Source organism: Lampetra planeri, chromosome 36 (assembly GCF_965212315.1).
Source record: "Lampetra planeri chromosome 36, kcLamPlan1.2.h2, whole genome shotgun sequence".
NCBI lineage: Eukaryota > Metazoa > Chordata > Hyperoartia > Petromyzontiformes > Petromyzontidae > Lampetra > Lampetra planeri.
In genome coordinates this window covers 1,504,095-1,519,161 of record NC_136142.1, presented here as the reverse complement: position 1 = coordinate 1,519,161, position 15,067 = coordinate 1,504,095, and the positions used below count along the sequence as shown (strand labels likewise).

Here is a 15,067-nt window from a genome sequence, read left to right as displayed (position 1 = left end):
TGGTTCAGCCGTCTCGCGGCGAACTTCGCCACGCAAACACAGCGGGCCCTTTTGTCCCGTGCGCTATCGTCGCAGACATCGCCATCCCTGGCATCTCCGCGCGCAAAAAAAAAGTCAGACACTGCTGCTGTTGCGGCTGCTGCTGCTGCGTGGCGCAGGCGTTGCACAGCCCCCCCCCCGCCGCCTCCCCCACGCTCACTCCTTTTAACTTCATCTCCCTTTTAAAGTAAATTCGGGCTCCAGCAAAAAATAATAGCGCAGTCTTGATGTTTGTTTGTGGCGCGTTTTCGCGCGCGCGCGCACACGTGTGTGTAATTTTTACGTGCCATATGTTGAGCGTCCGCGTTGCTACGCACTCACAGATGTTGTGCGTTGAGATCAGCGCCGCTTCGTGCCTCGAGCGTTGCTGTGTTTGTCTCGAGCAGCGTGTGCACAGCGGTGCCCGCGTGTGCACAGCGGTACCGGCGTGTGCGCACTGTCAAGAAACCAAAGCGATTTCACTACGCAAATTAACTGGCTAGAGAGGATCACATGAATATTGAGACATTGGCACTCACCTCCTGTTTACATGACAGGAGACTGTCTCTCAACAGGACAATCACCATTGACTTCCCAATTTCCCAGCAAACAATACGACGTTGAGCCGACGTTGACTGACGGTGGGCCACCGCTCAGCCACGCTCCCAAATCAGAATCTGAATATGTAGCCATATGTTAGAGAAATCCGATGAGCTAGAACGCTCTTCTTTTTTCACAGACGTCCAGTGGGGTCAGGTCAGAACGTTACAACAACAATACAAAAAACGCGATAGGAATTCAAAAGTAGACACCTCGTGTCTCCTGACTTGAGTCCGGTGTTAGAGTTGAAACATAATTAAGAGGGGGGGGGGGGAGTGAACGTAAAGGAGTGGGGAGGGGACGTTAAAAAAAATATGATTGTTGTTGAAAAGGAAAAAGCTTCGTCGACTTAACGACGATGATTAATTTTCCTTGTGTAACCGGACACCGTGTCTTAGTGCACAGGGGGCTCGAATATCGCACCCCCGCGAGACCGCCCCCCACACACCGCCCCGCCCCCCTGCTGCCCCCAGCTACTGACACAGCTGATTGATGCCTCTGCTGGTGCAGGGTTATGGAGCTGATTTATTACGGGGGCTAACAGAGGCCCTCATTCGTTTTATTATTTTACTTTCAATTTCCCCATTGGTCACCTGAATTAAATTTCAACGTGGAGTTTTTTTTTATATATATTTTTTTTATATTATGTATAACATTTGTTTTGTTAAGTATTCCACTCCTTTTGAGTCGTGTCGTACAGGAAAAGAAAGAAAATGCCATTAATTTCGTACGCTGCTCAACGTTTTTGGAAGTAATATTAATAATTTAACCGTGCGTCTCTTAACTTGGAATCGCGACGCCTTGGGAAATAAGCTTAATTCATGGCTCGTTCATTTTTCACATTGGGGCGGGGGGGGTGGCAAGATGATTTAAAAATAAAATATACATTTATATATTTAAATATTAATACATGGAATTAAACAAAAAACTATTATAAACTGTCATCACTCACCTCCTTCCTAAAAAACTAAGCCTTGCACGAACTCAAAATGCAGCACCGAGCTTAACCCTAAACCCAACACGAATCGTAACTTTCTAACCTTCGCCCTATCATAATGCGGCACACGATCCAACGCTGACCTTGACCCTAACCTTACCTCGAACACGAAACCCAACAACGCTAACACCCCCCCCCCAACCCTCGCCACATCCATACCAACGATCCTACGACGTTGACTGCCACCCCGTGCACGGCTCCCCGGCGCGTTGCTCGCCACGACGCCCGACGTTTCGCTCCACTATCCGTCGCCCTCCCTCAAGCAACGACCCTGACACCCCCCCCCCCCCCCCGCGTGTCGAACCCCCGACCCCCGTGTCTACGCCGGCAGGTGCAAGTACTGCGACCGCTCGTTCAGCATCTCGTCCAACCTGCAGCGGCACGTGCGCAACATCCACAACAAGGAGAAGCCCTTCCGCTGCCCACTGTGCAGCCGCTGCTTCGGGCAGCAGACGAACCTGGACCGCCACCTCAAGAAGCACGACACGGACAGCGTGTCAGGTGGGAGAGCGTGGGTGCGCTTCTGTGATTGTGTGTGTGTATTCTAGATTTGAAGCTTTCGTGACTGCAAGGATTCATACTCTCAGTTTTTTCGGTAAAGTCACGTAGGTAAAAAATGAAATTTAAATTAATAAAAATAAAATAATAAAATCACGACGTTTCGGAGGCAACACAAGTCTCCGTCATCAGGTGGGACCGTCACAGCCAGATTTGCTGTAACAGCCAGATTTGCTGTAACAGCCAGATTTGCTTGATGCAGCAAATCTGGCTGTGACGATCCCACCTGATGACAGAGACTTGTGTTGCCTCCGAAACGTCGTGATTTTATTATTTTATTTTTTATTAATTTTAATTTCATTTTTTACCTACGTGACTTTACCGAAAGAACTGAGAGTATGTGTGTGTGTACCCCGCTACCGGTCGGTTGGAGGCAGTCGCCCTCACAACGAGCGGAGCTCCGGGCAGATAAAATGCAGCCAGTTGGCACGATAGGAGGCACAGCTGGTGCGTCTGCCAGTCATCTCGGTCGGTCAACACATGGCACCTGGGTCTGTCCCGTGACCTCCTCCTGTCAGCGAGCCTTCAACACTTCACGTGGCCTCAAAGTGCATTTGGCCAGGCACAGGCGCCGTGGAGATGTCATCGCCACTTAGTGGCAAATGGTGGGTGTTGTTTGTGTTGTTGTGTGTGCCCGGTGAGACGAAGGCAGCCAGACGTGGTGCTGGCCACCCACCCCCTTGTGTGCCGTGCTAGTCGCTAACAGCATTTGCACAAAAAGTCTGTTAAGGTTATAGGGCGATCGGTGTCTTTGTCTTATATCAAGTGTGCATAAGGGTTTGTGTGTAATTCTAGTAGTGGGTCTGTCAGATGCGTGCGTGAGAGGTGAGCGTGCCACGTCTGTCTTGTCGGTTGCAAGTTGACCGTATCAGCATGCAGTAAGCCTCCTAACGTCCAAACAGCCACAGAATGTTCTTCTTGGTTCTTTCGGTAAAGTCACGTAGAAGGGAAGTAATAAAATAATAAAAACAAAACATAATAAAATAATATAATTCTCACGACGTTTCGGCTACAACGCAAGCAGCCGTCCTCAGGTGAAGAATGAAACACCACCAAGCTAGGAGCGTATATTTAAGCTGGGTTGGAGGGGGGGAGGTGGGAAGAAGAGCGCCTGAACAAAATAATTTGCATATCAAGCCACAGAATGAATGCCGATGTAACGCGAATTCCGTTCTCGTCGTGGTCGTTGTGATCGTCTAATCGGGTCGCCTCTGCTGCAGGCACGGCCGGATCTTCTCCGAGCTCGGACCGAGAGGTCGGCTCCATCCTGGAGGAGCGGGACGACTCGTTCTTCTCCCAGATCCAGAACTTCCTGAGCGAAGGGCAGTCGCACCTTCCGGGCTCCCAGCTCCTGTGAGTGCCACGTGTTTAATGTTCAAAACACAGGGGTATAAACTGCTCAAATATTTTTGATATTTGACCAGTTTAGGCCCACTGAGCTATGTAGCTCTTTTTTCAGGAGTGACCTTGCCACAAATGATAGCTCAACGAAGTGGCTTATCATGTGGACATTTATAGCGGTCAAATACTCTAAACACACGTTGTTCCTAAATGTGGAGGGAAAACCCGGAGGACCTGGAAAAAAAAACACGGAGAGAGAAACATTGCCAACTCCATATACGCAGTCGTCAGGATCGAACCCACGACCAACTGCATACCAGGCGAAGGAGTTAACATCTCACCACCATGCGTTGGGGGAACCACACGGCCCAGAGTCCTCGATTGAACATTACGTCCGAAGCGCGTTGTTCTAAACCGTGTCGGGTACTCTGCTACGAGAACCGTAACTACTTCTGGGTTAACCGAGTCGAGCAAAGCCACGTGACCGCGGTCTGTGACTTGTTGCAGCGTTTGAAGTGGCCGCCAGATGGCAGTGCATCTCCCTTCGTCACGTGGTCGTCACGTGGCGAAGCAAATTGCCCGAGTGTGCACAGACTGCAGCAATACGCACCCTTGTAATGGATGCACGATGTTGAACTTGTTTCGTACCGTACGTAGCCAACCAAAGTTGCCCCTCCACATGAAACGCAAATAAAAGGTTGTTGTGTTTTGCTTCACATCTCGTAATTTGTATGTGGAGAGACAGCTGTGGGAAAGATGCGTATTGTTTGTCGGCTAACTTATTTTGTCACTTACATTCCCCCTAATGGTGCACGAGTTTACATGCATGGTTGAATATAAAACAAAAAAATCTGGCTTATTTCTGACATTATTCAGAATATTAATACGTTAAAGTATCCGTTACGCTATTATTGGGCGATGGAAATATAACATGTAATTAACATTTAGTGTCACTTTAGTACTTTCGGAGCAGCCTTGCAATTGCTTATTCACTGCGGGTGGAAACGCCTCCACTAGAGGGAGCTCTAATATTTACCGGCAAGGAAGATACTCCCCTGTGTATATGTGCTGAACTTCATTCGCACCATACGCTAATCGGAGGTGTGCTTTGTCAAACAAAGTGACTTGACTTAGATGAGCGCACGTTGATTCGAAGAAGCCTAGTTTCTTCCCGTAACCTTCAAACGAAAACTCAAATGTTCACGTGCGGCATGCTGAGAGCTTCCTTCCATAACGATCAACCTTTCCCCTTCTTTTGCTTCCTCCTCCTCTTCGCCAGCGCAAAGCAAGCGGCCATGCCGGGGCACGGCCAGAAGGAGACCGAGGCTCTGTCCAAAGCTGAGCGAGAGCGCACGAGGGGCGAGAGGGGTGGAGGGAGCGAGCGCGACGGCGCGAGGAAGAAGAACACGGCGGCGGTCCGGCAGGACGAGGAGCAGGCCGAGGGTCGGGGGTCGCGGTCCCCTCGTCGCCATGACGACAGAGACGACGGCGGTGGCAAGGACGCAGGCCGGGAGGACGGGCGACCGCTCTCCATTTCGTCGAGCCCGGAGTCGCTGCTGAGGTTCGATGATTGCCTGACCGGAGATCGCGTTTCTCACCGAATGAGTTTCTGGGTTACTTGGGAGGGGAGTAGGAGGCCCCGCGGTGACGAGTAGCCGCAGCCATGGCGAGAGAGGAACAACGGATGCGGTGTGCCAGCTGGGGGAATATTTTCTGGACAGCCGGCTGGGGACTTGCTGAAATATTTGTTTTATTTTGTTACAAAATGATCGAATTATTGTCGACGATTCAATTCAACCTTCTTTGTCTTTTTTTTATACTGGGCATTGATATGTGTGAATGCGCCCCGCTCTACATAACGTGACACAACGCGTTGATCGTGGCCCCAATTGCACGATGTGCACTGCACGTTGGTCCCTGACGGCACGTGACGTTCTCCTGCCCGACATTCGCTTCACGCGGTCGCCAGTAGTAGGCCGGAATAGCCGGTTTAGAGTATTCACATGGACCCGTCTGTCCACTCTCGTGCATTGGCAATCACTTCGCCATTCGTCCCTTCTCACTCTTGTGGCCACGGTAGCTGTGTCCCCAGCTACGGATTTATTACCCCCTTCCTGCTACCACGCTGGTGACTGCACACGTTTCTAATCGTGTACGAATTAAATACGTTCACGTTGCACGTGTGTGTACGTGTGCACGTGTGCAGCCCTTTTCTCAGTGGACTGCTGGATGAGGCTTCCCCATGTAGCACAGCGAATGGTGCATGGCTATTGACTGCACCTCACCCCACTCTGATCAGTGCGGGGTTGGTGAAGGCGGAGAGCATGGACTACAGTACAACAATGCATTTTGCTGCATTGCCCTCTGCTGCCTGTAACGCCCGGTGTCCCTTTCGACTGTCCCTTCCGTCAGCTCGTTGGTGATGATGGCGCTGAACGAACTGCTGCCACGATGATCTCTCGCTCTGTCCGTTCGGCCTCGACGCTTCCCCTTTGAGATCTTTAAATCGCCGCACCTACCCCGTGGCTTCCTGTCTCCCCCCTCCTGTCGTTTCCTTTCCACCTTTACTTGAATCGCCAAATGTGGGGAGCGCGCGCACGCATCGATGCTCCATGACCCTCGGTGGGGGAGTCGGCGTGTGTGAGAAGTGACGCCGGTGATCGCCGCTTGCTTCTCGCCCCCCGGCCGTGCAGGTGCAGCCCGAGCCCGCTGCACGAGAAGCCGCTCTCGGCGCTGGAGCAAATCGCCCGCTTCACCGACGGCCTGTCGTTCCGGCCGGCCGGTGAACTCCGACCTCCCAGCGGATCCGCTCTGACCTTTAACCCCAACCCGCTGACCCCCGAGCCCGACTCGCAGCCCTCTCCTTTCCGGCAGAACAAGACTCAGGTAACGGGAAGCTCTCGCTGTCTTTTCGTGATGTAGGGGAGTGGGGAACGGTAGTGTAGTGGTTAGCGCACTTCACTACAAACCCGGTGTCCTTGAGGTTCGATTCCCGCTCACGATCAATAACAGTGAGCCTCCCCTAGGTTAGCTCAGCCGTAAGTTATGGACGTATGTCGAACTTCTTTCGCACCATACGTAGCCATACACAATCGGAGGTGCGGTGTGTAAACATCAGACCTGGAGAGATAAAGGCGGGTGCGGTGCTGGCCACCTCGTGTTCCGTGCCGGCATTCATCGATGTTACTCGCTCACGTCGCTCGGTTCAACAGTCCGTTAAAGGCTCCACGGGGGATCTTTGTGCGTGTCACAGACGTATGCCATGATGCTGTCGCTGTCGGAGGACGAAGGCGGCCGCCTGGGGCTCCCCAAGTCCGCCGAGGGGTGGCCGCGCACGCTCCCGCCGTCGGCCGAGAACGGCGCTGCTCTGGCCGCGAGCCACGTCTAGCGGTGGTCGCGCCGCTGCCGCCGCTGGGAAGGGGGGGTGGGGTGGCCGGGGGGTGCTCCCTGGGCCCGACGGTGGGAAGCGTGAGCCGAGAAGATTGGAACGACGCCACCACGTCCCCTTCTGTGTTGCTCGCAGCCGTCTCGGGAAGGCATCCGTCCCCTCCGCCCCCCCGCGCGCTTGCTTGGTGCGGCCTCATCGCAGCGCGCTAGGGCTTGCGCATTGCCGCGTGGCTACGAAGTGGCAGAGATGGAGGGGGGGGGGCAGCACTTGGCGTGAGCGAGTCCGCCATCTTGTTTTTTGTGAGCCTGCGGGGGGGGGGGGTCACGGGGGGCCTCCGAGGTAATCGCCGTCTCGATCAAGAACAAGAGGCAGCAAACATGTGGGGAGTTTTAATGCCCCAAGCATCCGTTAGAAGTATAAACGTAACAGTCGTAAATGAAGAATCAAAAATTTAACAACGAAAAATTATCATTGCAATGTAAAACTTGACTTTTGTTGGGACCAACTCTGCACTTCCAAATTCCACTTTTGCATGACCAAGAAAGGAAGATTGTCCCACCTTTGTTTCCATCGCCGACGATTCCAGTGAAATCGTGGGGACCGAAAGCAGTCTCCCCGCAGCGCTGTGCGAGGTTGCCGTCGTGCCGCTCGCTCGCCGAGCGTGAAGACGACAGCGGCCTGCGCTGGGGTGGGTGTCCGGTGAATCCTCCCATCCGCGCTCGCTCTTCTGTGAAAGACAAATCCAGGCCTCCCCCCCCCCCCCACTCGCCTCTTCTGTGCGGTCACTCACACTCGTGTCTCGGCGACAGTAAACGTGTTATTTATTCGTGCTCGTGGTATTTGTGACGCCTGTAAACACTTTCCCCTCGCGCCAGTTTTTCTTTGTTAATTTGGGGGGGGGGGGGGGAACCCTCCACCGATGGTGGATCACACTTCACGGAATATGGGCCCAGTTTTATTTCGTTTTTTATGCACGTGTGTTTTTTTATATAAATATATAGAAACATATACAAACACTTTTTATTTTGTGCTTCACAATTCCAGCAAGTTGCGGCGCAGATCTTTACAGCGTTTGCACGACGTTGAGAACGGTTATAATGCACACAGTGGCCAAATAATGAAGATTTCCCGCCAAAAACACATCCTACAGGATTCCGCCAATATCATTAATGGGACCTCGCGGCATCGGAAAACCCCAATGGGATTGGGTGACATTTCTTAAGGACCCCCCCCCCCTGTAAAGGAAAGAGCATTTGTGAAAATTACCGCACAGCGTGTTGCCTTACGAGTACGCCCTGCTAGGATTTGCAATGTTTTTATTTGACACATTGGGTATGAAATGCCTTATAATTACAACACAGGACAGTATTTAACATTTCTGCATTAGGTTTCATTAATGATTTTAACTGGAGAGAGAGAGAGAGAGAGAAAAAATCAAATGGACCAAAGAAAAAGTGACGACTAAAATTACAAATTGTGCTCCATTTCAGCTGATGAGGGTTAATCTGAGTTGGGATGAGGGTCTCCAGTCTGAGATCGAGTCTCACTTTCTCTCTCTCAGGGTAGTTTATAGCAAACCCCCCAGCGTCCGCTGTAACGTCATTCAACCTTCACATCGCCGAGTGGAATTGGCCCGAGGCCACGCGCCAAGCTGCCCGGGGCCCTAGCGAGCAGCATTGTGCGTTGAAAAAACACCACCGCTGCCGTTCGGGCAAGGAGAGACGCGATTCTGCAATGAGCGAGCCAGCGGGGGCCACGGCCCACTCTTTCACCCGCGAGATTTTGTAGCTTTTCATGTCGGTTGCAACGCTGCGGTTGCCGAGTTGTTTTAACGGTTTTAAACAAAAAAAATAATTTAAACATTTTTTTTATATACATGTATAAGTTTCCCACTCGTATTGATATCACAGTGTCGATGTCCCACTCGTGCTATTTGCCTCCAGATTAAAAGAAACATTCGCTCAGAGCGTCGGCGGATTATTGCATCCGACGTTCGTCTGCGCGCGTTTTGATTATTCCCAGCGCAGCGAAGCGTCAAGAGGCACCGCCGCGAGAATTCAATCGGCATGCTGGCGGCGCGAACGTGAAAATTATCCGAAAAGTAATTGTACGCTTCGAGCTAAAGCAACACACACACACGCAAAACGAACTCCTGCTGACATTGCGCTTATTTGTCCAGAAATTTGCCAAATGTAGCAGAAGGTGGCGGGGAGTGGGGGGTTAAGGCTCCACTGGTCTCGGCTGACCCCCGTTTCGATGGGATTTCGACGTGGGTTTTTTGTAAGTGAGAATTTCTCATGGAGGGTTGATTCCGATGGCCATGAGCTTTATTAAGAGCCTATGTTGCCAACGACGGGTTTTCATTGAAGACAAGTCGCATCTTCGGCATCGTCTGGTCTTAAGTGTCATTGGAAACACACATTTTGTTACGCGCGCGCGCACGTGCGTGTGTGTGAAATATAAAGATGTGGCAGCACATTCACAAGAGTTGCATCCGCTACCCAAAAGCGTGTAAAGTTGTTGTGTGTGTCCGTCTGTGTGTGTCTGTGTCAGCCTTGCACGCTTTCGGCGAACACGAATTTCGTTTGGGAGTGCTTTTCGTGAGCACACGCAGAACATGTCAAAATTTCTTCATGAAAAATGCTGGGGGGTTTTTTGCCTTGAATATAGTAGAGACACAGTACGGTTGGTTAAATCATGAAAAGGCAGTTCCTCCTAATATTTATACATTTCCTCAAAGGACTTGTGAGGGAGTGTCATTATAATACGTAAACTGTATATTAAAAAAAAATGTGTGTGTGTGTATATATATAAACTGAAAAGTTACACGTACTAAGCCAACACGCAACTACGTTGTGATCCATCGCTCATAACAAATAAAATAAAACGTACAAATCTCAACAATGAATCTCACGCAACAGTTCATATGACGGCAGTTATAATACATCTGGCAATCGATGCATTTTTCGGTTTCAAAAATCACTCTGAACAACTAGCCGACAAAGCACCGTGTAAACGTCCCCCACCACCCCCTGCATTATATTTTGGGGACCAAACGTGATTTGTCTTTGCGTCGTCGTTCTGATCAGGGCGATGGATGGATGGTGATCTTTGGGCGGCGGGAATAGAATCAAGTTGCGAGCGACCGTTTGTTTTAAAAAGGGACAATCATGCTTGTTATTGTTTTTGTGTTCACCGGATGATTTGTCCGGGAGATGCTTTTACGCGGGAGCGTTTCAGTCCGTCTTCCTCCATGCGCTGGGTTCGGCCTTTCGTTCGGCGTGCTTTGTACTTGCATCCATCCGTACGTCATCATGAAAGGAAACTACGATGGATTGTGTTTTTTTTTGGTGTTGAAACATTTGATTATTATTATTGTTAAACTCGTGAGCGTATAGTGCCAAATCAAACATTTAAAATCTAGACTTGATTTGATTAAAAAGTTATATCAACAACAACATCTCCACACGGCTGAGGTACAGGACAGCTTTCACGTCTCCTTAATGCGTAGCTTCTCTTTATAAACATAACCAACACACACAAATCCCTATTATTTAAATGTTTCTCCTTCCTCTGTACAGTAACCTGTGTTTGTTAATATATAAAGTGTTTTAAAACGTTCACTTTTTGTTGCTAAATACCTCATTTTTACATTACTCGTTCCTGCTCTCTTGGGCCGAGGCCACGATGTGAAAACAGAACAGGCTTCACATGAAATTGCCGTCTCAGTCTGCTTCTTATCCAGAGGAGTTTGAGAGGACTCTTCCCCTGTCTCCTCTTATCAGGTATATACTGTGTACATAACATCATTCATACTTTACCACGCTAATTCCATCTTTTAATGCAATGCGTTGTACATTAGACCTAATGTAATTTAGAGATTAACCTTATCACCTTAATTACTGGCATATTCTCTTTTTTGTTGTGGTAGGGGGGGTCAAAGTTATGTGCTGAAAAAACACCTCTCAGCACCTCCAAACGATCCGAGAAAGCCTCCACGAGCCTCAAGACTTATTTACAGGAAGGAGGGTCCTGCATTGAGGATGTTTGGCCAATTCCCACTAAACAAGTGTTTGGGTTTATTGCGGGAAACGTGGCACCGAGACTGGACCACTTGGTGAAAACCCAACTTCCACACTTAAAACTCCGCACGGATAGATTCAAGAATCCATTGCTGTTAAAATGGTAAACGCCTCGCCTCAAACAAGGGGGCAAGACCCCCCCCCCACCTCCACTTTGTAATGAGAGTGTCTCTTAAGCAGTGGTAGCAATTCCACATTCCCATGGCGGAGATCATGTATATCCATATGCTGACAAATAGTAAAAACATTTAATTGGTACCTTAAATATGATATCATCCACCACCTTAGACGCGAAATGAGTTTAATGTTTGCAGCAACTGCGTTCAGTTTTTTTTACACTTTTACATCGCTCCGATCAATAACGTGCCATCAGCTGAAATGCACGCTTGCAGGATTTATCTCAGAATTCACTCCCCTTGCACGGCTTGCTCTCATTACCATTCAAAATGCTGATGCAGCGAGCAAGCATCGAGGTTGACAACACTTTTAAAAAAAATAAAAATGCTGACTTGGCTACGGCGCGTGAACAGACGAAGCATGGCGGGCCATCCTCCTGTATTATCTGTGGACTGTACGTACGTTGAACTTCTTTCACACCGTACATAGCCAGCCGTGCTCATCGCAGGTGGCGAGCCCCGTGGTAATTCACACGTCGGTGAATAACACGTGCAGCCAAGAACTGGGATAAACCTTCGCCGACAGGCAGGACAAAGATTCCAATACTAATCATCGTCATCATCCTGAGCCATGGCCAATCCACTGCTGGATGAAGGCCTCCCCAAGCCGTCCGTCGCCATCTCTCACGGTCTTGCGATGCAACAATCCATCAGGCACGACCTGATGAAAGTTGGGGCAACGTTGACCCGACGTTCCGTGTTTTCTGGAGAGCCGAATTCATCTCGACTCGGGCCACTCGAAGGAGACGAACTTGGAGAGCCAGAGGAGCCACTTGGTTCTCACCGCACGCAATGCAATCGTTCGCTGTCGAGCGTTGCCAGTCAAAAGTGTCGGCGCACAGTGCCCGCGACTGGCGGACGACCACACGAGCGCACCGCCAATCGGCACAATCGACGTAAGATCCTCGTGCGTTCGAAGCGCCTGCGGTGGGCACGGAGGTTGTTCACGCACCGCGCCGTGAGCCCGGTGACCCGAGTTTGAATCCCAGCCGTGGCTAGCATCAGTGGCGGAGGAGATGTCTCATTCGGTTCTAGGCACCCCCAACGCGCGCCCACCACCCTCCCCACCTCCCCATTGCACGCTGACCAGCATGGGGAAGTATGGTCACACAGCCCCCAAGACTGACATGGGGGCTATAAAGTGACGCATTTTTACGTAATCTATAAAACACGTTTGAGTAAATTAAAATGAAAACGCAACACAAAGTTAAATGCTCAAAGTATGGAATTCATGCGGCTGGTGTTTGTGTTGTTGGCGAAGAGCCATTCGTTTTGCCTCTCGCTCAATCGGCGTTGCTTTCGTGCCAGCGCTTGTGGCCCGTTTCCTCCCCCGACACGCACCTGCATGTGGCCCACTCCCTTCACCATTGACCAAGTCGCACGCGTAAAACTACATCTGTGCGCCCAGCGGGGTCGCGCAATGTCTGCCTGGGAGGTGAAGACGGGTGATGTTGCTGTGTTCAGCACTGGCTGATATAATCGGCAGGCCAGTGCGTTCGCGTCATGCCCCCCCCCCCCCCCCGAATGCCAAGGAGGTCTGGATGGACCCGGTTGGTCAGGGAGTGCTGGAATGGGGGGGGGGTGGTGGTAGATGGGTGGATGGGATTGCTGCTGGTGGCAAATCCCAGCTCTTGTAACAACTGCCCTGATGTATGCCACTAACCCAAAGGCCTCTCTGCTCCGTTGATATTTAACAAATATTGTGGCAATTGTCAACAGGTTTGGGAATGTCAAGACACGCGCGGAGTTACGTAGGCTCTCCAGCATGCGTCTGTCCCCGTAGGAATCTTTGATTAGTAGTACAGAAGCTAACGGGAGCTTGCCAAAGCTCACCGCGTTTTCAACTTTGCAATTAGTCCTCTCTGCTCAGGTTTCTGTCTCCCTTGTTTTGGGCAGCCCTTTCTTTGATCAGTGTTGGGCAGTTTTCAATAAGCCAAGTCACACTTAACAGCACAATTTTATTTTCAAGTTGTGTTCACATTTTATCATCTTTATGAAGAGAGTTATTGACGGACCCCTTATTACGGAGTGAATACGTAAACGTTTTCAAACAAGAACATTTTTTTTTAAACGAGAACATTGAAGTCAACCGTGGCATCCCGAATAAAATCTTAAAATAATGTAAAATACAAAGTTAAAAACATCATGCTTCAGTGATTTTTGTCTGGAATAAATGCTTTCAGCTTGTTTAATAATTCACAAGTCTGTATTTTTTGAGGATAAATATAAATGATGCATTTCATCGGTTGAAATTGTGTTATTTGTTATGAATTAAACATGTAGAAATTACGTTTTAATTAGCCAGAGGGCCCTGCGAAATGTATTCAGCGCTTTGGAGACGAGGGTTGGTGAATGGTGTTGAGATTCGTGAAATTCCCAAATCCGCCGCATAGACCACACTATCGCCAGGATGTGAAGTACAGAAAATGGATACTTGGATCGATATTTGTGGAGACTCGAGTTATCCCCACCCCCACCCCCTCTCTGTACCTGTGGGTTTTATACTGGACATCTGTGAAATTACTGGACATCTGTGAAAAAAGCTGTATAGCTCATCGGATTCCTCCAGGATAAAAACATAACACTTCAGATTTCTCTACACACACACAAAACAAACAATCGTTGTTGAAATTGGCCAAACAACGCCATGCAGAGAAACCCCTCCGTGATAAAGCGTCTCGGCGAAGTTCTGCCGGGAAAATAAAGGATACAGACTCCTGGCAGTGCACGTGTTGGCGACCATCTCTCGACCAGTTCAACGTTTGACCGAGAAACTCACGCCAGCCACAAATTCACAAAATTTCAAGTTTTTTTTTTAAGTCTTTGTAAACATTCTACAGGGTTCCGTGATGATTCTTCTGAGATGCTCATCTTGTCGGACACCAATAGCCATGTGAAGTATTGTTCTCGCTGTTCTGTCGTAAGTTCCTTGAAACAAATGTAAAACAGTTGTGTTTTCCCGCGTTCAAATAATAAGAATCAGTCCACACCCCCATTTCCCCCTGCTGTAATGTCATTAAGAACCCCTGGACTGCGATAAGATTTCAGATTCATTCGCGGAGCCTGTAAAACATTGAGGATGCAAACGTATTGCTCGATCGTTGCGTGGAAAGGCAGGCTTACGTTTAATTGTAAATTGTGGTTCCCCATAATCTTCTACGACGGCGTGTAATGAGTCGTCTGTGAGTAATCTGTTTTAATTAAGGGAAGAAATTATTATTCGGTGTTCTTGGGAGATTTTTTGTTGTTGTTCAGCCAGATACACATTCACTTGTCACCACTTTCAAAGGTGCTTTTTAAACTTAGTGCTATGATGTGCTACTGAGTGTTTTTGTAACATAATGTAAAAAAAAGTCATAAATGTACAAAAAATATATAGCGGCCCAATTTAAGATTTTTTTTTTTGAAATGTGAAACTGTGCAAACCCCCCCCCCCCCCCCCGGTGTTTGGAATGAAGAACACTTTGTAACTGTTCCGCTGTGTGTGTAAGAAGCTTGAAATAATAATTATTATTATAGACAGTTACTGTAATTCCACTGTGTTATATAGCTAACGCAATGATACGACTGTACACAAATTATTTAGCGTAGATTCTCCCCGTTTGATCCTTTGTCAATAATGCATGTACCTCCAAACGGAACATGAAATGTACTTTTCTTTTCTGTAGAAAGCGGTCGTAATTTCAAAACAATTGTCTTAGACATTGATTTTAATGATTAAAAATAAATGCAAGTATTCTCGAGTTTCTGTTTTTTATTTAAGTCTTTGGGAGGTAAAAACCCGCGGACACATGATGGCATGAGTGTGTATACATTAGCAGTCTTGAGAAGTCGCTAATTAAAATGAATTGTTACACTTCCAAATACGGCCATATGTCCGCACGCGGCTTCAGGTCGAACACCAGTG

The 15,067-nt window shown here is 49.0% G+C and overlaps 1 protein-coding gene across 7 annotated transcripts in view; it reads left to right on the top strand.

The window, feature by feature from the left end:
- LOC144730689 (MDS1 and EVI1 complex locus protein EVI1-B-like) overlaps nt 1–14,896 on the top strand; it is a 268,787-nt gene extending 253,891 nt beyond the window's left edge. For all 7 annotated transcript variants that reach the window (XM_078611376.1, XM_078611379.1, XM_078611375.1 and 4 more), the window contains 5 exons: nt 1,947–2,116; nt 3,394–3,526; nt 4,794–5,075; nt 6,208–6,400; nt 6,768–14,896. In XM_078611376.1, the coding sequence (XP_078467502.1) occupies nt 1,947–2,116; nt 3,394–3,526; nt 4,794–5,075; nt 6,208–6,400; nt 6,768–6,902 (913 nt within the window). In that variant the 3' untranslated portion in view covers nt 6,903–14,896. The remainder of the gene's footprint in view (nt 1–1,946; nt 2,117–3,393; nt 3,527–4,793; nt 5,076–6,207; nt 6,401–6,767) is intronic.
- The last annotated feature ends 171 nt before the right edge of the window (nt 14,897–15,067 follow it).